The 25,635-nt window shown below is 35.7% G+C and overlaps 3 protein-coding genes across 3 annotated transcripts; all 3 read right to left on the reverse strand.

Annotated features, from left to right (window-relative positions):
* Nucleotides 1-829: 829 nt before the first annotated feature.
* LOC120346308 (uncharacterized) lies at nt 830-12,183 on the reverse strand. The gene is made up of 11 exons (XM_039416016.2): nt 11,809-12,183; nt 11,585-11,718; nt 9,819-9,969; nt 9,223-9,286; nt 7,966-8,013; nt 6,597-6,678; nt 5,689-5,770; nt 3,805-3,911; nt 3,326-3,433; nt 2,943-3,069; nt 830-2,563 (listed from the first exon to the last, which is right to left on the reverse strand). The coding sequence occupies exons 1-11, from the start codon at nt 12,020-12,022 to the stop codon at nt 1,305-1,307; spliced, it is 2,376 nt and encodes a 791-aa protein (XP_039271950.2). The 5' UTR covers nt 12,023-12,183; the 3' UTR covers nt 830-1,304.
* Nucleotides 12,184-14,835: 2,652 nt separating this feature from the next.
* Nucleotides 14,836-18,498, reverse strand: LOC120345795 (small ribosomal subunit protein mS34-like). The gene is made up of 6 exons (XM_039415343.2): nt 18,359-18,498; nt 18,126-18,254; nt 17,917-18,030; nt 17,058-17,135; nt 16,437-16,589; nt 14,836-16,104 (listed from the first exon to the last, which is right to left on the reverse strand). The coding sequence occupies exons 1-6, from the start codon at nt 18,395-18,397 to the stop codon at nt 16,003-16,005; spliced, it is 615 nt and encodes a 204-aa protein (XP_039271277.1). The 5' UTR covers nt 18,398-18,498; the 3' UTR covers nt 14,836-16,002.
* On the reverse strand, nt 18,433-21,753 carry LOC120345794 (uncharacterized). Its single transcript, XM_039415341.2, has 2 exons — nt 21,166-21,753; nt 18,433-20,814 (listed from the first exon to the last, which is right to left on the reverse strand). Exons 1-2 carry the CDS (start codon nt 21,505-21,507, stop codon nt 19,324-19,326), a joined length of 1,833 nt encoding a protein of 610 aa, XP_039271275.2. The 5' UTR covers nt 21,508-21,753; the 3' UTR covers nt 18,433-19,323.
* Between the last annotated feature and the right edge of the window lie 3,882 nt (nt 21,754-25,635).

Consider the following 25,635-nt stretch of genomic DNA (forward strand, 5'->3'; position numbering starts at 1 on the left):
AAAAAATTCACAGTGTAATTAATGAATTGTTTGAGGGGGTTGTCTATTGTTTAAACGAGGCATTTTATGAACATTAGTGGGGGCGTGATCTATTTGGTCTTGGTAATGTTTGAAGTACATGAAAAAGGAGAATGGCTTCTATCTCTCGTAGGGGGTGATATCAAGCAATCGAATTTTTACGCATCGAGAAACGATCTGTTGCGTGAATATATCTAGCAATTAGTGATAATGAGAGAATTCTTGTTAAATTTTGTACAATCAAAACTTCGCTACCTACTATCCGTAACATGAGAGCATTATCGTACTGTGAATAATACAAGTTCTACAACGCCTTCGAATATTTACTTTGTCAAACGACCTCACAGCACATCTACTATCAGCACATTGTTAGACACGAAGGTACATATGGATCGTACATATGTTATTACGTTGTTGTTGTTTCTTTCCTTGTAAGTGTTTTCTTGTTATGAAACAATCGCTTCTCTCATTACCTACTGGACAAATTGCTTTCAAATCTTCAATGGTGAAAGACTATATATTTTCGCTAAGAGGCTATTACTTGTATTTATTTCAAAAATTTCTGTGGGTTTTATTTTGTGTGCGATGACATCATCAAAATTGAAAAAAATTGCGCACCTTGTGGCGGTAGTCTACTGTTACAAATTGCATACCCGTACTAATTCGTTTTGACATTCGTGACTATACATTTGAGCATCGATCTCTTGCGTTTTATATCGGACGGATGCATGTAAAGCACATTTCTGTTTTGGTATTCTAAAGCCTAAATCCAATCACAGATAGTAAGATTGCTTATTCTGTTTCAAGTTATGACTTCTAAATCACAAATGTTGTGTAAATCAATTTTATTACAAAGTAAACAGAATATTTCGGAACCTGTTTTTAGAACGAACAAACACAAAAAATATGATCGGATTAGTAAAAATCAGTGAATGATTAATAAAACTTCAATTTAAGCGACGATCAATCATAAAACATTAGAAAATGTATTTTATTTATTATCGTTACTGTTATGGCTTATGCAGAAAAATAGATACAAAAGAATTTGTTAGTAGGTACTATGTGCAGTTATGATGTAGGGTCATGGTCAATGCTGATCCGGAAATTTTCGTCATCGTTTCATATCCTGTAGCGACGGACGACATCGATACTGAATATGATCGTTTCTTCTGTGACTGCTAGCCAACGCAGATTCCGTTGAGGTTAAGAAGACATCTCTGTCGTGTAGCAAACAGTGCTGTTAGCTACTGTATATACCTTTGTGTTAAGGGTGTTCTATAACCACATCATGTCATTGGAAATATGACTATCATAGCAGCTAAAGCTCCGGCTGTCAAAATCAGCAGTACTGCAATTATTGCGATTTGTTTTTTGTACTTTTTTGCAACCACGACAGCTTTTTCAAACTGCTCGCTAATTGCGCTGCTAGCTCTTCGCATGAGACTTCTTCGCACTTCTCTTGTAGGAGTCGCTGCTTCTACGTCTCTGTTTTTGTATCTTGAGCTCTCAGTGACACTGCCGACCCGTGGCGGCCTAACACTCTCGTGGTCATTGGTTTGGATAACAGCCACGTCTCTATCGGCGGTTGGCAAAGCGTGTTGTTGATACTGTGCCCTGACTACGATTGTATTTTCAGGATGACCAGCTGAATTTATAGGCCCAGACGAAGCAGATGACGAAGCCGTTCTAAGCCTTGGAATGTCTTCCATTTCGTTTATAATGCGAACAATGTCTTGGGTCAAGCTGACATGTGTTTGCGTTCCTTTGCTTCTCTGTGATGCATTCGAAATGCTTCTTGGTAACGGGGATGGTGTAGTACTAGGGGAAGGTGTGTAATGTCTCGTTGCAGCACTGTGATAATCGCGAGACGGTCTGGATAGGGACTCTTGTTCTGATTCGTAGGCGTCGTTACGATATGAAGAATTCGTATTTACGGCAGAGTTGTTTCTGGAACTCGATTTTGTAGAGACGGCATATATGGGTTCGTTTCTTACAGGAGCCACTATGTATTCGGTATCTGGTTCTATCTTCTTAGTTTGCGCTCGGTTGGTGATTTCAAAATAGGGAGGAAAGTTTATCATTATTTCGCTTTGAAATTCCTTCATTTCAATGATGTCATCTGTTCCCACGGCAACATCTGTATAAGTGACGTCATGTCTGTCCTCTTCTTCTGAAGTGTAAGATTCAACGTCGGTTGTTGATTCTTCACTACTTTCATCTTCTTCACGTTGTACGACAATGTCCGCTGGCACCCGAAAAAGACTAAACGGTGACGTCACTTCCATTTCATTTACGTCATTCATATCATCGGATGACGTCACAGTTACGCCAATGATATCGATTGCCCCGTTTCCGCTGATTTCTCCAGCTAATTTTGGTTCGTCAATAGCATCTTCACTGTCGCTTACGTCATCAACAAAAGCAGTATGATACATGAGATCAGTGATGTCATCATTGGATGCAACGTCATGAGCAGTGTAATATTCGTTTTCACTTGAACTTGTAGTTTCAAAGCTAGAATCGCTCATTGCACTTTCTGTGTTTTCTACGAAGAATAAAAATAAAAAACATCAGAATATGGAAATATATCATATTTGATTTATTCACTATATCAAAGAACTGTAAGCTCACTCGTTTTTGAGACTAGGCTTGTTATGAACCCGAAAATGAATATTTGAGCCAGCTAAAATAGCCAAACAATTAATTACATGGCCACGTGAAATGTTACTATCTATGTTTGTGAATGAATATGAATAGACGTTATATACAATATACAGAAGAAAACTTTTCTGCTAATCTCAACATTATTCCGGACGCGACAATCCAACTGCTTATTCTGATATACCGTCAAAAATACGTTGTGAAACGATTTTTTGATGATTTAAACGTAAATTTTAATGCTTTAACACTGATAAAACGCTTACCATTCATGTCGGGGTGCAGGTTCATACTCTCTGACTTTGAACCCCTAACAAATTCCGACATATCATGATCTACGGGCACATCTATTGGACGAAATGAAAGCTGTTCGATAATCACCATGTCTTGCATCTGAAAAATAGCATGTTGGTTATAATCGAATAAATACATCTCATGGCTAGTATATTTTAGCAATGGACTAAATTCAGTTGTATTACTTCACAGCATAAGTGAAGTATTTCTCAAAATTATGACTCAATATTCGTAGGTATGAAAAAATATCCAACTACCAAAATTAACTCTTGCTACGATATTATCTGGCATTGTTACTGATAAGTGTTTTACAAATAAAAATAGTTGCCAGTATTTTAGGTAGCTCTATACTGACCTCTTTTATTTCAACATCTTCAATCTGTGGTTTGGTTTCGAAGTGTATCATGGATTGTCTTTCCTGTGGTGGATAGGTATCTAGCACAACTACGTCCGATTCTTCTCTCTAAAATGGATCAAATGCCAAAGTTATATAATATTCTATCAAATATGGCCCAAGAATTCGTATTATTATTACGGAAGGGTATATGCTTTACTAGTAGTACAACTTGGTTTTTAGCATTCTTATTAACTGTATGTGCAAGCGCAACTGGAAAGAGACATACAATTAAAACATGTTGTTTACCTCATGTCAGTTATGTACTTTATTAGGAACAATAGTAAAAGTTGTCATGCATGTATTATGTATGTTTTAGTACAAAATTTTTGCCAATGACCAGTGTAACAGTATCAGATAACGACTACCCCTGAGTATATTTCTGGCGTAATAGTTCGACTGTAAATCTAATTATGTACAGATTGCGACCATAAACTTACGTTAAAATCCAACTCCATTGGTGGTATAGGTTCCATTTGATCTTTCATATATTTTAAACTTGTTTGTTCACTTGTTGAAAACGGTGTGGAAGTTGTGTCATACTTTCCTGTAAAATAAAACGAATATCATGAAACTAGGGATGGGCAATATAGAATACCGAATCCGGAGGATTCGAATCCCAAAGTATTCGAATCCAACGGGATCCGATAACAGGATTCGGTTTCCGCCTCTCCGGCGCCAAGCGTCATTTTTTTTATTTCGGGTTTCTAATTTATCAATTATAGACGAGCGTTTTTCTCGCGTGGAAATCTCTCTCGTTTAATTAAACTTGCGTCTGCTCGCAAATAACCCGTAAATCGGTAAACATCAAACACTGTAATTTCAATCGGCATATTCAGGACGAGAAGTCGGTAATATAACCTCACAGCGAGGACTCGTTATTGCACCATTTTTGCGTTTTCTTTCTTTGCGCTATCTAGCTAGCGTTATTTGTGCCGACTTACTGGTGATATTCCGATAATCTGAATACAACAATCTTTAATTGTTTACAGACGTGCCTTGCCTCATTTTAAATTAAATGATTTTTCGCGACCTACGAGTTTTCCCAAAATAATGATGCACGTAAGCCAAAAGCCAGGCGTTAAATGTTATAACATTAATTTAGATCAAATATTATTCACGAATAATTTTATTATACCATTTTCCGAAATACAAAGTTATATCGCAAAACGCAAACATCTGTCACATTTAAATTTCACTCTCAAAAAATTACATATTTTTCGGTCCGTTTCTATCGTTCAAGATAGACGCACGTTTAATCAAGTGTCTGTAGTATTTTAGTCGCCGATAAATTTTGAAAAAAGTTGCGCATCTGGCGAAGATAGTGACGTATTGAATTTGAGTAGGGCTAAGTCTGGGTAGATAATGATTAATGATAACATTTCTATCGTTCAAGATAGACGCACGTTCGATCGAGTGTCTGTAGTATTTTAGTCGCCGATAAATTTTGAAAAAAGTTGCCGCATCTGGCGAAGATAGTGACGTATGAATTTGAGTAGGGCTTAGTCTGGGTAGATAATGATACGTAACGATAATCATAGAAAATGAGTTCGTCTTCAGATGTTATTACCTAATAACTAAGTACGAAATCGCGTTTACGGGAACTTGGTTTTACGTGTCTTGCTCTCACAGAATAAAAAGTTGATTTTATTTGATAGTGCTTAAATTTAATATTTTACAACGGCGCATAGGTTGCAGTGGCCACATGCTGGTTCAGCATCTAATTAATTCTCAGCGGGCATGTTGTAGCATACTCGGCAGACTTACATTAATAATGATTTAACGCCGTTGCATGTCTATTTTGTATTTAACCGCTTACTATTAAAGTGTGTAAAGCGTGTCTTAATTTAGCATATCAGTATTTAGGGATCACATACATTTGGAACAATTGAAGGCAAAAAATATTGTAATATTCCTAAATTTTATTGTCCTGGGAACTGCCTGTTTAGTATCAAATGAAGTCCAATGTTCAGGACATTTCCAAATAGATAATACATTTATAGTAAGTAATAACATTTGCAATTTTTTACCATCTAAATCCAGCAATGTAGAAATTCCTACTATTTGAATAAGTATGAAAATAGAATAGGATTCGGTATTCTGGATTCGATTTAACTATTCTAGAATATTCTAGAATAGTAAATTATTCTACATTGCCCATCCCTACATGAAACGTTATATATTTAGACAATGCCGCCGATCAGCATACTTATATAACTCAATCCTCTAAGAAACACAAAATATAATCCTGGTCCGGCCAGAAACCTATCAAAATATCGCCAGAAACCTAATCGAAATATTTGTAATAAATCTTCCACACAAACCTGCTGAGTTGAAAGAAGACTCCTGCAGCTTAGAAATGGGTGATTTTAGGACTTCTTCGTCTTCATGTTCGTAAATCGGCGACTGAGAAAAATAAATTAAGAATAAGTCGACTCAAAAATAAAAAACACGAAATATTCAATTTTTTCAACTAACCAGTGTAACGATATAATCTCCGAAACAGTCGTAAATATTGGATGTCATACTATCCATAAATGTTCACGATAAAACGGTACCAGAAAGTCTCTTGCACAAATAAGATTTTCAACGCTATATCTCTGCACAACCTACTCTGTCCGCCACTAAATCTAACTTTGGATTCCCACAGTAGGTGGCAATCTCGATAATAAATCCAGTAATGACAATAATCGTCAGTACAATATACAATCATATATTAGCTCCTCTGAACGGGTGAAACTATAGATCCCTAACGGCCATACATTGTCTTTATTTAAAACACGTCAAAAAGCATGATATATCTATGCTACAAACTCAGCCGTTGATAATTATTTCTCTATTCTCGATTTCTCTAACCCCGAACACAGGCTGTTATTATACTTCACGCAAAAGTGATAATTATACGCAATAATGTATAAACTTGTTTAGACATATAGTATGAAGATTGGGATGATAATTTGACGTGTTGTGGGACACCTTGTCACAATATTATTACAATTTGAAATTGGTACATCAGTGTATGCCAAAGTTTTGCTAGCACGAGACGCGGTAGTACGCTATATGATTATGTCGTCTTGTCGACTTTCCCCCTGTTCCGGGATAAATATGAAGGTACTTTTTTATCGTACAAAAAATAAACCTACTTGTTATGTACATCGGACATATATTCATGATATATGTATACATAATCCAGAGTAATAATTAGGAAGTCGAATGCGCGTAATATATTTACCTTATTTTGACGAATCAAATGCTTCTTATCCGAAGATGGAGATTTGTGCATCAAACTTGTATTCTTTGCATGTAACCTCGCTCTGAGAAAATATATAAGTCCAGGCATTTTGATTTAACAAATTTCTAGTTACTGAATCAAATAGTTCTTGGAAATAATCCTTAGAACATGTACGCAATTTTTACAGTGAATAACAGCTGCAGCAGGGTTTAGTTTTAAATGAATCTGGGACATTGCTTTTTTCTCCCGTGTGATTATTTAACTATAGTTCCGGGTTATCGCGCGAGGGTTGGCGATAGGATTTTCCCCCCTTCCCCAGCACGAGGTTTTCTCGTATCAGTGTGATAGCGTAGTCGTTATCAAAAGTTTTTACAACCGATAAAAATTGCATTGTTATAGAGTGATAGTTAAACAGTTGAGTGAAAGCTCCAACGACACAAAGCGGTAATTTAAATATTAAACTTACAATGAGAAAACAAATATGTAACTAGTCATATAAAGATTTGTTTTTAACGGATAAATTGCTTTTGGTATTAGCAAAATAATTTCAAATTCCAAATCAATACAAGTCAAATCAGTTCAATGTCGTTGAATATTAAAAAAACTATATTGTGATGTGACAATATCCTGAGTGGAACATTTCCACTGCTCCACAAAATGTAATACTATACTAGATTCATATTGTATCCCGGATAATGAGTCACAGTAGGCTATTTTCTATTCTCAGTTATGCATATTATTATATTATTGCCTAAGTGAAATGAGGTAATCTTAGAAAATAATTCTGCATATTCTTTGAAGATATAAGTAGTTTTATATCCGAGTCCCCACCACTCTCTAAACTAAAGTCTAAATGGACTGTACTTTTTAACGATAGCGCAGAAGGCTATTCCATATTCTCTGCTTTCTGTGCCGTACTATCTGCTTGTACATGAAGTTTGGATAACCCACGAAACAAATAGATTTGCGGCAAAACCATATATCCTCGGAAATTTTACTATTTTATGTTTTTTTAGAGTCGTAAGCCACGCAAAACATATGCGCTTTCGACATTCGAGTCTATCTGCAATTGACATACTTTTTAAAAACGAAATATAATTGTTAGGTCGAACATGAAAGACAGCATCTGGCGCTAAAGTTTTCCTCCTGAACTTATCATTGAGGCTAGCCATTGTCGAATGCGAATATTATTTTATAAGATTTTGTGACATCTACTAATTAATACCAAATGTTTTCAATAGGAATAATAGTTAAAGAAAGTTATTTCAAATGAAACTGTCAACCAACGGAGAAGATGTATTATATTAAAAACAAGACCCCTTAATCGAGGAACTATATGCAAGCATTTTTAATTAGGTGATCTACTCACTCTTTCTCCATTTCCTCTTTAACGCTTGATGGTGGTTCAATCCCGTATCTGAATCAGAAACATGATTATTTGTATCAGTTCTATATGTTTCCATCGTCATGTATGATTTTACATTGTAATTTTCTCAATTGGAAAGAAGTATTACAAGAAAGGACATTCGACATGATTAAAAGCAGGGATGTGCAACACTTTTTTTTGTTGGTGAGCCATATCACCAATTTCAGACATTCAGCTGAGCCACACAACAAACTTAGATTTACCATGTACACAACGAATTACAAAAATTTCCACAATGCAGAATATTCGTTATTTCACATTTTAGTGCGACGATTGAAATTTCGAGTTTTTGCATAATTTTATTTTATATCAGCTGTTAACACGAACTCTCGGATCAGGATTTTTATGCTTGATGGGGAAAATCTGACGGTTGATGAGGGCCATACTAAATGACTTGGCGGGCCGAGTTGTATGTAGCTTGTGGGCCGCCTGTTGCACACTCCTGATTTGAAGGGAACATAATATGATAAATATAACTGAGGTTATTTTGATCATACACATGACGAGTTAATTATTTAATATTTGGTCTTTATATATACTTCGTATTAAAGCATTTCGTACGCATAAATTTATTTTTAAAAGTAACCATAACTTCAGGAACTCATTTGCATTGGCTCAAATCAGATTATCTAGCCATAAATTAATTAACGAAGCTCTATAAAAAAGTGTAATGTAAGTATTTTGTTCAAAGTTACGCTTGCTGGATCATTGCTATGAATTCTCGGAAAGAATTATCGATCGTCAACACAACATTTTCCAAAATTACCGTCACTATCTCTTATAAGATAGTTAATCCTATATTGATAAGTTATCGTTATCAATATCCGAATCCTCCTACACCCGATAAGAAATAATATCTTAACGTGTTTTTTACGAAATCATCTGGGATTCATGCCATGTTCTTGGTAAGGGTAGATATAATACTTCGTCAAGGCAAGTGCCGGAGAATTGGAACGGGTGAGACAAATGTGAGACCACATATTTTAAGACACCTGTCCCCCATGGCTATTCGCTTTCACCTAATACTGGTGTTTAAAATACCATTTGATACTGTCTTATAACCCTTTTCTGGCTACCACTCCGCTACCCACTATCCTGGGGTAGGGGTGGGTAGCAAATCACAAAGACAAATGTCAAATTGGCCATCTCAATGCTCGATGAAAAAAAATTAAATTCCGAAAATGAAAATTTTATACTCACTTTGACGCAATCCTGGCCACATAAAGTAAACAAGTTGTCACTTGACGATGATTCTTATCGTGAACTGAAAAAAATAATAAATAATGATTTATGTGAAAAGAAATACGCAGAAATGATACTAGTTTCATATAAACGTGAAAAATTATAAATTTTCAACGGTGTCAGGAAGTATAAGTGCAGAGGAACAGAACGATTCGAGCGTAAATAGACAGATAATCAAAAGCAAAAAGACAACAAGTGGCTGGAATGATAGATGCAGCATCGGGTAATAGATTCTCGACCCGGAAAGCTGATATTTATTATGATTCCGATTTCTGACCATGAAGATTCAAAACGCTACTGCGTCCCCTACTGCACTACACGTAACGTAATCGAAAAACTCCAACTCCGCAGTTCTCAATGAAATACAGATCACATCAAACACAGCTGCTTAGCGAATTCGTTAAAAGATCATAATTCTTCGATATATTTGATTACGATTTGAATAAAGTAAGACTATCGTCCATCTACTTTACGAACAATTGTATTTTATATCAAAACGAGTATTTTTATACCATTAGTATGCTTTAAAATGACATAAATAATAAAACAAATACCTAAATCTTCCGTCTCAAAAAGTGTGATTGGTGGTACTCCTGAATGTCTACACCACTCCAAAAATTTTGCGATATTTGAACGTTGCTTTGCTATAACAGACGCTCGTTTATGTGGTTGACGGTCCGTGAAAGGGATCTCATCTGGTTGTAACTGCCAAATATAGGTATATTTATGATAAAAAAAAAAGCTTGCTAAAAGGATAAATCACGAACACAATAAAGTGGTCCCGTTACATAAAATCAAAACGGTTCCTTATACGAAGATGGATAGACCCGCGGAAGAATTTTATTTGGGCCGTTCTCGATGTTCAATTTTAGGCGCCGAAATAAAATCTTACGGATGAGTTAGTTACAACAGGCTCACTTACGATTTAAATTTTTGTTGCAGTTTCACTTCGATTATTAAAAATACCCTTGTCAACATTGGGATAATGGAGATAAATGAATGAGTACAAGCCAGTGACGTTTTTTAAATGGCCTACGGTAGTACAGACAGAAAAAATGCTTGAAGTCAGGCAGTGATTATCATATTATACTAAAAACCAATTTTGCAATAATCAGACGACCATATGCTATGTTGTGCGCCATTTTTAACAATAAATGAATTTATCTAAGGGACAAACATTTCTAGATCAAGAACAATACGTCAGAATTTTAGTGGGGTAATTCGGACACGAGGCACAAATAGGGTCTTAGATCTGCAGTTTTTCATTAATATGAATTTACTGGTCAAGTTTTTTAATCCTGGGTGAAATGATGCATAGTAACCAAACACTGGACCCCAATATATTCAAGCTTTATAACACCGCGCTTTTCGGACGAATACTCGCGACTATACATTGAAAGAATATACATTAGAAGTGGTACATAAATACCGGGTTTTATTCAACGATTGTCATAACTAGTGAAAGGTTTCCAATATAAAGGCTCAAACTCCAAGAAAACGATTCACCAACACCACCCACGACTGCCTTCATAATCAAATTTTACTTTTCTAAATACGCCCATAATACATTCTACTAGCCGGTTGACGTCCTAAATTCAAATATTCGCTGAAATATACCACTTTTGCCATACAACCAGACATCTCTGAGTTTTCATTTCCGCGATATTTAAGTTAACGCCTAATATTTCAACCGTGATGTCATGCTGTTTTGAATCATCATATAGTGTAAAAGAGTAGTGTGGTAGTTAAGCAAAAAAACTATTTTTGGATTTTGCTCAGTTACTTGATAGCATCCTCTTTAACGAGATGGTTCGCATATCGGGTGTTAGATCATATTATTTGTGATGATTACTTAACATATCATCTAGCGGCTAGTTGGCCCCGCTTCGTTGGATATGACGTAACCATAATTTATTCATTTGTCTTTTTCAAATAAAAGCTTATGGAATGGCTAAAAAGAAATTGTCAGTGAAATTCAAATATCCTCTCAAATTAAAAAACGTCAGCACCCATGTGTACACGAAATTACTGATCATATTTGTCCGCGTAAATTATTACGTCCTAAACTTGACCTGCTGCAAGTCTCGTCAATCGGCATTTAGTTTTATACAGTCGTCTCCAGTAATTTGACCAACAGATAGATCTTCTTCACTTTAGAAGGTGACCGTGCTTAGGGCAGTCGGGTGATTTTGTGACGACACGGAAAAACGCACGCTAAAAGGCGACTGGTTGCGATTTTCTTTGTATTATCATGAACAGACATGGATAAACAACCTCATGGTGATTACCATACTAATAAACTAAAATGAAAAATTCTCACATTCTTAACCATCTCCATGTATTCGGAATTTTTCAAATGAGAAGATTTAATAAGTTGAATTGATTTGGCAAGATACAGAAGTTTTACTCCATTATTCAGGTCGTCCATCAGTGTATTTGAATTCAAGTCCTCGCCTAGAAATCATCACAGATTGGAGTGGTTACAATGTTGGTATTCTAACGCATCTTAGCAAGAGCCAGATTTCATCAAACAATTTGACCTACCAAGTATACCGCCTATCCATTCCGCCAATTCGGCTCTTTTAACATGATCCTCTTTTTCATGGATGGAATCCAAAAATCCATCCTGATCATCAGCCAACAAAGCTGCGCTTGGATTCAATGTCTCTGTATTAATTGATGACGACATACGGCGCTCAGCTTCATCCCATTGTTGACGGCGCTGTTCTCGCATATAATCTCTGCCATCTCCCTCCATTTTCGCAAAGTTTAACTATCTATATCTTACCGTTTGCATTCCCAACAATGCATAACAACGTTTGCTGTGTATACTAAACTAAAAAATCAGATCAGACTTTACATTATAACGTGGCACCACACATTTCGCTAAAAATTCTAAAAAGAAAGTTGTTGTACAATACTCCTATTCGCCTGTAAAGGGTAAACTATAGGTCTACGTCAGTGGTAAACCTAAACTTCAAAACAGAAACGACGCACCCACTATGACGTTAGTATTTTTTACAAAACTTCATTACAGAACCAATGAACTGTTGAGCGTATACGAAATGACTGTAGATGAAACGCAGCCTGCCTTCGCTTGATTGCTCATGTGTGAACTAACATAATGCAATTGCTTTGCTTAGATATTTTTATCAGAACTCAAGGCGCAGAGCGCAGTCATTCGGTAAAAAAGGATGTGGCGCATTTTTCGAATAGTACGACCAACAAAAATATTACAGAATAACATTTTAATTGTATTGTTAGGGGAAAACAAAGTGGAAGTTCACTGTGGCCGGCACTTTGTCTCAGGTGAAAGTGATTACCATTCATTGATTTCCAGGTTCGAAGTTTGTGACAAATTATAGTAAAATTTCAGCACGTGGCCGCTCATTTGTCTCCGCCGTTATATCGGCTTTCATCTGTACGGCAAAATACTGATACTGGAAAATCTTGATCAGAAGGATGATTTGAAAATAGATCATCAGCTACCAGTTAAAACTTCGTGGCCGCTCATTTGTCTTCGCCGGTATATCGGTTTTCATCTTTACGGCAAAATACTGTGCTGTGAATAATCTACATTCTATAAATTATAGTCGGTTAATATCAACAGTTGAGCAGACAAACATTCAGATTTATAGCTTGATCACTTATAGGAATTCCGAACTTAGAACATATTAATCTTCATTTTAATACTCATATTGTGCGTCTGTATTACCTCAAATCTACCAGCGACTCTTAAACTTTGCACTCGAGATATAGGCAAGCAGTGGAAGGTAATATATAGCCCAGGGTGGTCCAAGGTTGTGGGCTCCGCGGGCCACGAAATTATTTTGGCATACGTCGCGGGCCACAATAGTACCAAGAATTGGTGAACAGTGCAATACAAGACAAGCACTTATATTGTGTAAACACATAGTTATCAGGCATTGCCACATAGGCTAATGGAATCCACATCTGATGTTTAGTTTTCTATCATGCCCATATTGTTATCATATATTCCCCACCAAAACTATAGAAATCCAGATAACAATTTAAACTGCCCATCACATCTTCAACTTCGCTGGTTGCTTCAGCTAGCCATCATACTAGTCAATTCAGTCACAGTAGTGATATAACAACAACGATTTTTCTGATTTATTTTATGAGAAGCAATTTAAAATACGATATTTTGATTGCTCTCCGAATGCGGCGCGGGCCACAGATAATAGAGCGGCGGGCCACATGTGGCCCGCGTTTGGACCACCCTGATCTAGCCCTTCACTTGTGGTATTTATGCTGGAGCCATCTGCAAATTTATGAGGGTTTGCCTGATGTCGATGAAAGCCATGATGAGTTTGAATAAATCGCGACGCGCATTGCCGCGTTCAAGTGTTACCCACGCCACGGAGCGATGTTAACTACATTCAATGTTTATGGTGGCGGTAATCCATTTAAATTAGCTACTGAAAGACATAACTACTGCATTGATTTTCCTTAACATTCATACGACAACACCCTTTAACAATATGCGTCAAAATTCGAAATTCTAGTTAAAGGCCGAATACGAACACTAATTACTAAAAAGATTGGATTGTAAATTATATTAAAAAAAACTCAAGGCTTAAATAAAACGTCATGTAACGTGAAAACACGACTTCATAATACACATTCTAGTCGCTAATGGTGGGAGACATGGTCCAATGATTGGTAAATAAAAGGGGCTTTTGGTAAATAATCTCCGAAACATCAAAAAATGTAATAATTCTTAGATAAGTTGTTGCTCAGACAAATTAGTATACCTATATATTTTCTTGGCTTTTTCAAAAAATAAATTATTATGTTAAAAACTGTTCAATTAATCTACACTAGCACATGTCGTTTTTAAAGCGGGAGGTGTGGACTTTTTTTTCAAATTTAGCTAAACTCGCTAATATGACCGTATTCAATCTTAAGCTTCTGAAAGGGTTTAATATTTGGGACAATATTTGAATATAAAATTAAACAAACGTCACTTTTATTAAATTTTAATACGGTTGCATTTCCGGGACAAGCCTCTTACATTTGAAACCGCTTAATAACGAATATTTTAAAGCTTCTATTAGGGCCCCTGGTAGAGCTAAGATCGGGCCCAAAATTCCGGCCCGACCCAGACCCGTGGGTATTAAACCCGACTAAATATTTAGATTTGCAGGCCCGAGCCCGAAATTTCATATTTTATTTAGGAGTTCATTGAATTGTCATTGCAAGAGTTTAGTACAGTATGTGTCGCGTCGATGAGGCAACTTCTGTTTTTCTGTAGACCACGGTCTCTCGTGGCCAAAACACCTCATAAAAAAAAGTCAGCGATAGAGAAGCCCGACCCGACCCGAACGTAATGATTGACATTTCAGCCCGGAGGATTCAGGTCTCAGCTCTAGCCCCCCGAGTCTCCGCCAACCTTGCTTATTGTAAATCTCCAATATGGCGCACAACCTGAACCCTAACCTGGTTCACATACTATATCCAGGTTGTGCGCCATCTTGGTGCACATACTTCTGGAGCTCCCCAAATTCTTTATCTCTCGCCTGATATAAAAACCGCATCAGAAAGAAATAGATCAAAAAATATTATATATTTCTCCTGTTCGAGTGACAATAACTTATGGGGAAATGAATTTAGCAGTAAATATTATAAATGGCCCACTTCGAATGTTTGAGAAGTGGGAGGAATTAAACCAAGTGTTTTCTGAACTCGACAGAACAAAATATCGCTAATAAAGATGATATGCAACAATATGACGTCTTTTGTTCTCGATTTCAACAAAATAAAAATGACTTTGTCAGAATGTGTATTATTAGAAAGAAAACAATAAAATGCACGACCAATATCATTTCTAATTTGATAAACGGAAGAACTACGTCCTGTTTTCGGGATAGGATATCAATACTTGTCCCGGGAGAGAGGAAGGATGATAAACATACGATAAACCAAGACCTCTCGTCCAATTGTGAATCCATGGCGTGTACAGATATCCATAGTCAGCCAGTTATTTGTTTCAGATGCATGAACCTTGTGGTGAAGGAAGCCGTATAGCTGTATACTATAGGGGACAGCGGTTGCATGACCACACTGTGGTTGGGAGTTCCGCAATACTATGGCACATGATTCTAACCAGCAAACCCATGTATAGTAATCATAGGTGCGACTGCTAATGTATTCATAACGCTTAGCACCATGCACTAACAGATGGACAAAGTTGGGACCTCCTCAAGTATGAACCTGAACTTAAGTTGCGTACCAGGTTAGGATTCAGGTTGTGCGACATCTTGGAGTGCATACTTCAGAGTACCCAAAATTGTATTCAACTATTAGGAATTCTGAATATCATTAGAACAACACTACTGGTCAAAGTATCTTTGATCAGGAGGATGATTTGAAAATAGATCATCAGCTAAACATCAGTTAAAACTTCAAATTATACATTGAACATAACAATCAACATTTCCAATTTGAAATACAAAGGCGGGCATAAACATAAAACATGATTTGTGTTTGTCCAAACTGAAAATGCATTTGAAACTTGGAACATTTACTTTGGAAAATTTTTTTGGAACAAACAATCATATGGATGCTCAAAGTCCTTTTCGCGGACGGAGCAAAGGGAGATTAGACATCAGCACTCCACACAGTTTTTTGGTTCTAGACCAGAAGTCAGAATCTTTATCAGCTAATGCATTCACGTTCTCCAATAACAAACAACCAGATAGATGTATCGAATGATCAAACCAAACTTCCATCATCCAATCTTTGCCTTTCAATACATTCTCTATTTCTGTCCAATAGAAGTTTTATCATGGGTTGCAGGTTTGCATCTGGTGATTTCTGTTAATAAATGCAATGTTTAGAAATATTACGACCAAGTACATTACAGAGTCAGGCAAGTCCCACTCAAATTAACCACTATCCAACAAGTATTCAAAATGAGAAAATTTATAATAAAAATATTAAAATCTAAAATCAGATTATGTGGTCCGACTATATATATTTCCGAAATTGATACGGTATCACAAGAGGCTGATTGATATTAGGATATATATTAAATCATTTCTAGTAATAAACTCAAACCATTACTAATTATCCTATATGCTTGAAACAAATTTTCACCAAGATCACACATCTCACTTTCACAACAATAAATATATATTACATCTTACCTCTTGTAACTTTTCAGCTTTGAGCATTTCTGTGAGTAAAGGTGGAGTCCTGAAGTACAGAGGAACTTCTTTAGTTTCTTTTGATTTTGGTACAAAATTCGTGAAGTGGGGTTCATCCAACTTAGGAATGAGTCTCCAACCATGCCTATTTATCTAAAAATAAAAGAAAAATACCCTGTGGATGATGTGCTGAAAAAAAGTCACACAGTGCGTCTGTGTGGTCCTGCAGTCAAATAGTTGAAAGCTGAGAATGAGGAGCTGTATATATGTGTATCTTTACAACAAATGCAACAGTAGCGTTAGCATTAAAAAATGAAATTACTTAAAAGAATCTTTGCTGATATAATAACGACTACTAAAATTTCTCCTCATTGAAATGAATCAGGATGTGTGTGAATTTATGGAGAAAGCACAATCAGAAAAACACATTTATTAGAAGAATAATGAAATCAGCAGAAACACATTAGACATTCATAATACCTTAGTTAGAATATTGGAAAAATTAGACAGAAGATAAATACCATATAACATGTAATTAGTGGACAACTCCATAATACTATTTCTTAAATGTTTGGTGAGCATTCGGGACATCAACCTCATTAATAACAAAACCTTACTCACTCTCGGAATTTGTTTTTCATATTCTTCACACCAACCTTTCCATGTGAATATCCCCCATGCTATGCCAAAATTCAGATCCTGTTGATACAAAAACATTTTCAATGGCTACTGGACGATAATATTTCACTGCAGCATAGGAAAATTTCTTAAATTTATCTCCTGTGGCATTTAATTCTAAAGAATAACACTAACTGTATTGGTAAGGACCCAATAAATGTGAACAATAATTGAATAAAAATTTGACAATGATAAAGTCAGTTTTCGGTAAAAATATTTTGTTCACAATTGTATTACAAAATCGTATATTCAATGTCATCCAACAAGTGTGCAGTTGATGCTGTTTTTCTTTATTTTTCTCAAGTAGAATATGCACGTCGAACACTGAAAATTTGTAACATAAATGACATACAATAACAGATCCAGATTTTATTAAAACACTTTCATATGTCCGAATCACGCTGCATCTCTCTTGTAGCAGAGCAATCACGATACTATCTCGATTCGTGAATTGAGCGATAGCAGGATAAGATCACCCAAAATTGCTTTGTAATCATTGTGACGTAACAAGCCAAAATTATAAATTATTATGTCAAACGTCACGCTGCGGTTAACCAGTTAATTTTACCCAGTAAACAGTTAAAGTGTTTTCCCTGGAATTCCCAGCCCCATTTACCATCTACTACTTGCCAGATACATTTATTGAATATCGATTTATTTTTACCTGTCCTACTCTCATCCATATTTAAGTTAATGAATAAACATGCCGAATCAAGTTGTTATGATACAGGTAATTACCGGCTCCTGATAAAAAAAAATTCTACAACCAACAAAAATTGGCAAATCAATAAATTTCACTTACATGATCATCTTGATCAACAAGAACTCTGGTTATTCTCCAGTAAGTCGGATCATCATAAAAACCAGTCATGTCTTGCTTGAAAATGAATAACCGTCCAACTCCCCAGTTTGGAAGCTACAAATGATAATAAAGAATAATTTTCAAATTGTCAAGTTATTGCAGGTCCAATTATTCTGTATGATTCAGCAGCTATAAGAAATTAAATCAACCTGTTTAAGAACTTGAAACAGAAGCTTTTCATTCTTTATATCTTCTACTGCTTTTTCTGGTGGCATTGGTATTCGCGGATCATTGAATATTTTATTCACTGGTATACCAAACTGACTTGCCACACTTTCCTGAGATAAAAATATGAAATTTGAAACTTTACATTTGCTGTTGAGTAAGCAAAACTTAGCTCTAGAAAGTGAAAAAACTTTTTCAAGTCTTATAGGAGACTCACCATTAATCTTTTGTCCAATATTGCCGCCCTATACCTCATTTTGTATAGTATTTTCAGTGTTTATAGTCTAGTACCTAGTGGAAAATAACAAACAAAAATATAGATATGATACATTTACAATTCGGCATATTAAATGAACATTTGTTTGCAAGTTTTTATACTTATTTAAAAAACGGGTTGTCCCTTTTCTATGTGAAAAATATAATGATAGCTTATGTGGCCAAAATACATTTTATAATGCTGGCCAACAATTCTTCATTACATTTTGATACTGCCACTCAGGTGGTCTCGGAACTATAGCGATGTGGGAAGTATAGTACTTAAGGAACTCTCAGTTTATGTATTACAGTTACCGCAATGTCAGCAAAATGTCAAAAGAATTGTGCTGAATGTCATATGGAATAGTAATAGAATTATCATAACAAACGATGTGTGGAGGTTTGCATTCGAATTGAAAAAAATCAGAAAAATTATTTTGGGTGAATCATCAGGCCTCAAAGTACTAAATTTGTAAAAATACAAGCAATAACCGGCACTCCTGAAGTATGCGCACCAAGATGTCACACAGCCTGAACCCTGACCTGGTACACAACCTGAGTTCAGGTTGTGCGCCATCTTGGTGTGCATACTTCCGGAGGTCCCAATAACCTCCATCCATCTTCAAGCACTAAAAAGATTAAAATGTATTCATCAATTATTTGCAAAGAGGAAACCAACAAAAACTATTTAGCAGCAATCCATAGATACACTTGGTATGCAACCAAGCTCTATCAATTTCAGGGTTCAATACGAAAGAATAATTTTGAGCACACACCACATTTTTGACTACCGTACTTCAGTTTTAAGTCAAGCAAAATTATGAAATGTGTCATTATTTAAAGGTTGACACAAATACTGATTTTCTGTTTGAAAACCATTCAAAGATTCATGCGCTTATCAAAAAACATAAAAATAAGAATTGTATTTTATAGCTTTTCAAGCTTGTTTCTATATTCTTCCCATGTCATACCATTAGCAGTTACCCAAGGTGTCTGGTATTGGGCAGGCTGCTCATACCATGATTTAATCATTGATTCTAATGTTTGAGTCTTAGTTAATGCATCTTTAGTTACACCCATGCCAGTTTTATATTTCCTACAAATCGACTCAGTGGTTTCTTCTGAAATCCCTTCTACTCTCTTAGCTAGATTAGTCACATGGCAACATTTTTCAGTCATGTTTGAAGAAAAGTCAGAATTTTCCTGCTGAAGATTCTCGGCTCGAGCAATTTCATGTTTAATATCTGAAATCCTTTGCAATAATGAACTTGGAGCTCTGTGGCCGGAAAATCGCAGTGAATGCCCACACTTTCGATAAGATAAGCTATTGGAGGTATATATTCCCAAATGACAGAGTGGCGTCAAACCCGCATTATCTAACATTATCCTCCGAATTTTATTCACATCTGCATGTCCCAAAAAGGAGCAACAAGTATGCATAACTGATAGTAAATCAGTGCAACTCTGATTAAGCCATTGTCGTTTCGCAATAATACAAGTTTTCGCTGCATTGATCACTTCAGACTGGCGTTCTTGTATCTTTGACTTGACTGTTGAATTATGTTTTATAATTTCAATAATATTTGTTTGATGAACAGCAAGGCTTTCAGAAAAGCCATCAATTTCATTCTTCAACTTCATTAGTTGGTTATGTTCATCTGTTTTCATTTTAATATCACGATGCAATCTAGCAAAAGAAGCTTGAAATGATCGAAGGCAACCTTGAACACTAGCAAACTCGACCTTGGTATCAAGGTCATCAATTAATAGTTGTAGAATTGTTGGTGAAAGATTGTATTCTGCTTGAAAGCTTTGAATAATGTAATTTCTTTCAGTTTCAGCTTGCAACAACATATTCTCTGCATTCCTTTCACTATTCAAACACTGCGTGAGAACTTGTACGCATTCGAGTTCCCAATTTTGAAGCATATTCTGAACTGTAGCTAGAGCATTTTGTTTTTCAGTTGTGTCTTCAATTCCATATTTAGCTCTTAAACCATCCAATTCTTCCTGCAAATGTATAGCTTTTTCTTCTTCAACAATTACGGCTGTTGATGAATCTACGAGTTGCTGAAAATTACAGGCAATCACATCTGAAGCAAATTTTTGCATCAATTCACGAATGAAACACCATTGGTTATCAATTTTATCATGATTTTTAGTTGAATTCAACTCTTTTGATTTTAGGTCATTTTCTAATTGTGAGAAAAGTTTGTTCAATGCTAGACTGCAAGATCGAGGCTCTGTGTCCTCATTGTGCTTAAAATAAGTAGCGCAAAGTTCACTAATCCATTTTTGATAAGATTTTAGCATAAAGTTTTTGTGCCTCAGATATCCGCTGGAATTACGATGTAAACAAGCTTTCATCTGATTTGACTTCACATCATCTTTGACTGCTTTTACTTTCAAATCAATATCCTGTGAAAATGTAAAAAAAATCAATCAGCAAATTTAATATAGGCCTACTTATCACATAATATGTATACTGTTGTTATAAGCTCACATAGGATATTTTTTAAGTTATCACAATAGATGACTACAAGAAAGTAAGAGTTAGAGAACAAAAATGAAAAAAGGAAATCTATTAGAACAGAGTCAATATCCATAAACGGTATTCTAAAAAGTTGGAAAGGAAAAAATAGTCGGTACAACTTTTAGAGGAATTTATAGAGGCACAGTCACACTGTGCATTATAAACAGTTATCAATTTCAATTTTTGTATTTTAGAAATTGTATATCCTGCAAATATAGTCTGCATTGTATTTTCACCTGCAAATCTTCTTTGTAGCTTTGAAGTTGAAGTTCCAGCGATTCAATTTCTTTATCTAATGCTGTAGATTCCCTCAAGTTTTCTTCAACTGTTGTATATGATCGTAATGCTTCGGCCATAAGATTTTCTAAAATTAGGTTTTTACGAATGTCACCCGCAGATTTTTTAGACTTTATCACATTTATTACATCCTTCCAAAGACTCATCATTGCTGTTCCTTTACAGACAGGAATCAAATCGGTTTGAATCTCCCTCTTGTCCGATCTCACAATCGATGAGAAACCCATTTGTTCCTTAGCCCAAGTCTCTAATTCGATTGCCAAAACTTTGTTTTCAGACATTATGAATTCTTCGTCTTAAAGCAGTACCGTAAGGATCAGTTCTAAATATTTTTTATTCTGTTATCAGAATATAAAAATGAGCAATTACCGTATACAAGTACCGGTACCGGTATGGCAATAAGTTAAATAATGAAATAAATACTTAGATTACAGGATTAGTAAGAGTACCTAATGCTTTGCTCTAGTGCATTCTGCATTGTACGGTACCAAGATATCTGAAATCACTGAATTCTAAAATTTGTAATGTCGATACAAGGATAACTTACTGCCAGTACTGATGTACTGGTACCGCTGTACCGGCACACTTACAGTTAATGTACCTACGTTACATCCCACCACTGATTCCTGGATTCCGTGATTGTCTTGTACGAAGCCGCATGTCAGACTGTGAAATCCTGCGGTACCGGTACCGGTACCGGTACCTATCGGCTGACCGCCAATAGAATTTTAAGACCGGTATCGTAGGTCTCCTTGCAGTTGTACTGGTGCAGTACCGGTACCGGTACCATACCGCCAGGCGGTTACCGTACTACCGGTAGGGTATAAAGAAAATCGTGTTTATCCGTCTGTCTTGCGCGTCCATCCCTATGCTGTTACTGTGGTATGACAGTACAGGTAGGCCTACCGGGTAATACACGATAGGTACCGGTAATGTACCGGTACCGTACCGTGCGCTCGACCTAACCTTGTCCTTGGGAGTAAACGCGTGCCTGGCCGCTGACAGTAGAAGGGATTCTCCCTGAATTCGAAACACTGCGCCGAAAATTTCATCAACCTTTGACCCAGAAAAGTTCGAAAAGCAATCACAATGGACCTTTCACCCCCCCTAAAATTCTGCAATACAAAGTTTTCGGGGCTGATTTTAGAGTGCTTCCGCCAGTTGGCGCCTGTAAAATGGGGTATGTGTTCCAAACCATCATTATGATTCATCGCATACAACAATCTGTTTTTTAAAAGTACCGGTGAATTTTTTTAGCCTAGTCTATTACAGCTATTTCTACACTAATTTCTTATTACTGCAATTGAATTAAAACTCCTGAGAAGACAGAGTGATCATTGAATTATCTGATTTATATTTAAGTTTCCGAAACACAACAGAAAACTAACGAATAGAGTTCAAAAACGCGAAAACGAGGTAATGTTTACGACCACGCTTGAAAATCTGTCTGAGTGAGAAAAGTGTCTGAGCGGATGCGAAAAGGGAGTATTGTTACGCCACTTTTTGCATCTTGCTGATTGGCCAATGTCACGAAGTAAACAAGGAAGTCAGAGGGAGAGAGAGAATTTATTATTTCGTCAACCATAAAAAAAAATAATAATAATAAATATAATAATAATAAAATAAGTGAAACAAAAGTTTTCGGTATGACTGGGAGGTAACGATACGACCAGTTACGGTCATCTGAGTCAGTTACCACCCAATACAACACATGAATAAATACATAAATTGCCACAGGTTCTTTTTTTTTAACTCTCAGTCTATAGAGAACTATTTGCACTATTTACAAAACGAGGATAAATTTTGGATTCATCTAATCAGGGTTGGGAATTTATTGTGCAAAATGACACATTTATAACAGTAACATAATGTGGTTTTTGTTTTAAATTAATTTAATGGTAGAAAAAGAGGAGTCCATTTCCAAAATAGATACTTAATTCTAAATGAGCCTATATATGAGAATTAATTAGTACATCATTTTAACACTATGAAAAAAAAATAATACTACAATAGTACATAAATAGACATATGCAAATTTAAGCAGATATGATTTATTAAAGACAAAGATGAGACAGTTACAATAGTCCAAAAACCATTTCAAATCTTACAAAAATTCATAGTCTACCCCAAACGTAAACTTTGGTGGTAGTAGTATAAAAAAAATGGTTAAATTTATTAAGATATCGAGGAAGGATCGCCTGAGGAAAGGTCCATATACCGATAGCAGCACGTTTTTTGCAATAGAGCAGCGTTTCCCAAACTTTTTTGGCCACGGAACACTTACGCTTTTTATCTCGCTTCGCGGAACACCAAAAACAAGAGAGCTACGCACAAATATATGGACACGTTAGACCAGAGCGAATCAGTCCTTACCGGTACCTTTGACGCTACCGGTACCCTCAAAAAAGTTCTGAATTTCCAGTAGCAAGAATTTTGCAGAATCAAAACGTACAGCCAGTCATGACACTGACTAAAATCCGTGTTCCCATGGATAAAAAATAAAACAGCAAAATTTTAGACGAAATATCAAATTTCATAGAATTCACGCAAAATTTTGAAATAAATAAAAGTAATAGCCTTCTAGCGAAAAAATTAATCTTTAACCACTGAAAATTTCAAAGCAATTGGTCCAGTATTCGAAGAGAAAAGCGACTTTTTAAAAACGTGTCAAAGAACAAGAACAACAACAACAACAACAAAATTTTGAAACGATCGTTATGGCCACTAAACGTGTTCAATAAACGTGTCCAATAAAAGGGTAAAATTGATAAAGAAAAATGGTGTAATGCAGCGGTCCCAAAAGGTGCGCTACTACAGTACTAGTTCGCCGCGGCGAGTTGCCAAATGCGCCGCGAAAACTAACAAAAGTGTATTCAACATACCTAAAATATGGTTGAATATTTGTGTATGGAGTATGTATGTCTGAAGAAGTCTGACCTTGGTCAGACGAAACGTTACAGAAATATATTTGTGTTAGTGTGTAGCAAGACTCTTGAATCACTTAGGATTGTTATCTCTATTCTTGCTACAGCATCCTTGCAATACAGTATATGCATACGGATCCACCGGCACAAAAGCATAGAAGAAGGATAAGTAGATAGTCTCGCAGAAACCAAATATTCAGCGAATATTTTGCATATTGCATTTAAATGTTTATTGCTCCTTATTTTAAATGCTGTGTATCTGAATCAATAAATTCATTTTACCTTTCTTTGTCGTTTACTTTCTATTACGTAGTGTTTGCCTCTAATGTTACCTAACAATGGAGTTAGAAGTACTCGGTGCAATTTTACGAGCTGGAGTTTGTTTATCTGCTGAATCGAATTTAGCGAACATGAGTGATTTTTTCAGCATTTCCACAAGTCTTCTGCACGTACGTATCTTCCGTCTCATTTTCTGCTTATTATATGTATATTGCTTCTAAGCTTAATCGTATCTAAAAATTTTGTTAGAATGCTATCAGTTTTTTTTCTTCGGTATAATTTAATGTAAGACTCCCTCATAGATGACGTTTCGCGAAAATCATTACTAATTTATCGCGTCTCCCTGCACACTAAAATACAATTTTTTTTTTCATTTTTTTTCAATTTTATATGTCTACATGTATTTGCTCTGTTCAATGAGCATACTCATTGCTCTGTAGCTATAAAATCTTTCAATATTGTTCTATATTTGTGTTAATGCTAACATTGTTGCATACAAAATCTTGCTATTTATAGTATAACTATTTTGAAACTGTTTCTGTCGGTTGCATGCGATAACTCAATCGATCAAATATAAATTTTGGCTGTGAATCAAGACAATGCCAAAAATTAAATGATTGCAAAACACCGCAACGCGAAATTTCATTTCGGGCATCTCCACTTTCCTCAACTCTCAACTAAATTTTATATACACATCCCTGGCTTCCTAAGTAAAACTAAGTAACATCATCAATATAACCTTTTATATAAAAATACTAAGTTGACAATAGTACGGGCAACCAATTTTAGCATAGTCATTTCCTAAATTATTGCAGTAATATTATAGAGAAAAGAAGATAGTTCAGTTTTTTTTTATTAAGGCCTATATGTAGTTCGGAAAATTGCAACAAAGTTTGCGCTGATTTTATCTTGGACAATTCACCTAACTGTATTGTAATGGTCGACCGCGCTCGGAAGCGACTTTTCTTTAATTTTTGAGGGAATGACCTTTCCCTGAAGATTTTTCTTAGCTTCAAAAATCATATGGATATGGATATATTGATATATTTGGTGAAATTTAAGAAATGATTACAAATTGTGCATGCTCTCCAAAGTTATTCTTGGCATACATGTAAGAAATTTAGAGACTGGTCGAATATCGCTTTTGACTTATTCACTAACCGTGATCAATGTTGCTATTTTAAGCAGACATGCTTTGCTATAGTT

The sequence above is a fragment of the Styela clava genome, chromosome 8 (genome assembly GCF_964204865.1).
Source record: "Styela clava chromosome 8, kaStyClav1.hap1.2, whole genome shotgun sequence".
NCBI classification, from domain to species: Eukaryota; Metazoa; Chordata; class Ascidiacea; order Stolidobranchia; family Styelidae; genus Styela; species Styela clava.

Excerpts from the sequence above, each read along its gene's own strand:
- LOC120346308 (XM_039416016.2), bottom strand. The coding sequence starts at position 12,022 with ATGGAGGGAGATGGCAGAGATTATATGCGAGAACAGCGCCGTCAACAA. Across the intron at positions 9,970-11,584 it reads ACATGGAGATGGTTAAGAAT|TTACAACCAGATGAGATCCC; the intron begins GTGAGAATTTTT and ends TATATTTGGCAG. Across the intron at positions 3,912-5,688 it reads GTCTTCTTTCAACTCAGCAG|GAAAGTATGACACAACTTCC; the intron begins GTTTGTGTGGAA and ends TTTATTTTACAG.
- LOC120345795 (XM_039415343.2), bottom strand. The coding sequence starts at position 18,397 with ATGAGGTATAGGGCGGCAATATTGGACAAAAGATTAATG. Across the intron at positions 16,590-17,057 it reads ATGAAAAACAAATTCCGAGA|ATAAATAGGCATGGTTGGAG; the intron begins GTGAGTAAGGTT and ends TTTTATTTTTAG. Across the intron at positions 16,105-16,436 it reads AAGCTGAAAAGTTACAAGAG|AAATCACCAGATGCAAACCT; the intron begins GTAAGATGTAAT and ends ATTTATTAACAG.
- LOC120345794 (XM_039415341.2), bottom strand. The coding sequence starts at position 21,507 with ATGTCTGAAAACAAAGTTTTGGCAATCGAATTAGAGACTTGGGCTAAG. Across the intron at positions 20,815-21,165 it reads GCTACAAAGAAGATTTGCAG|GATATTGATTTGAAAGTAAA; the intron begins GTGAAAATACAA and ends ACATTTTCACAG.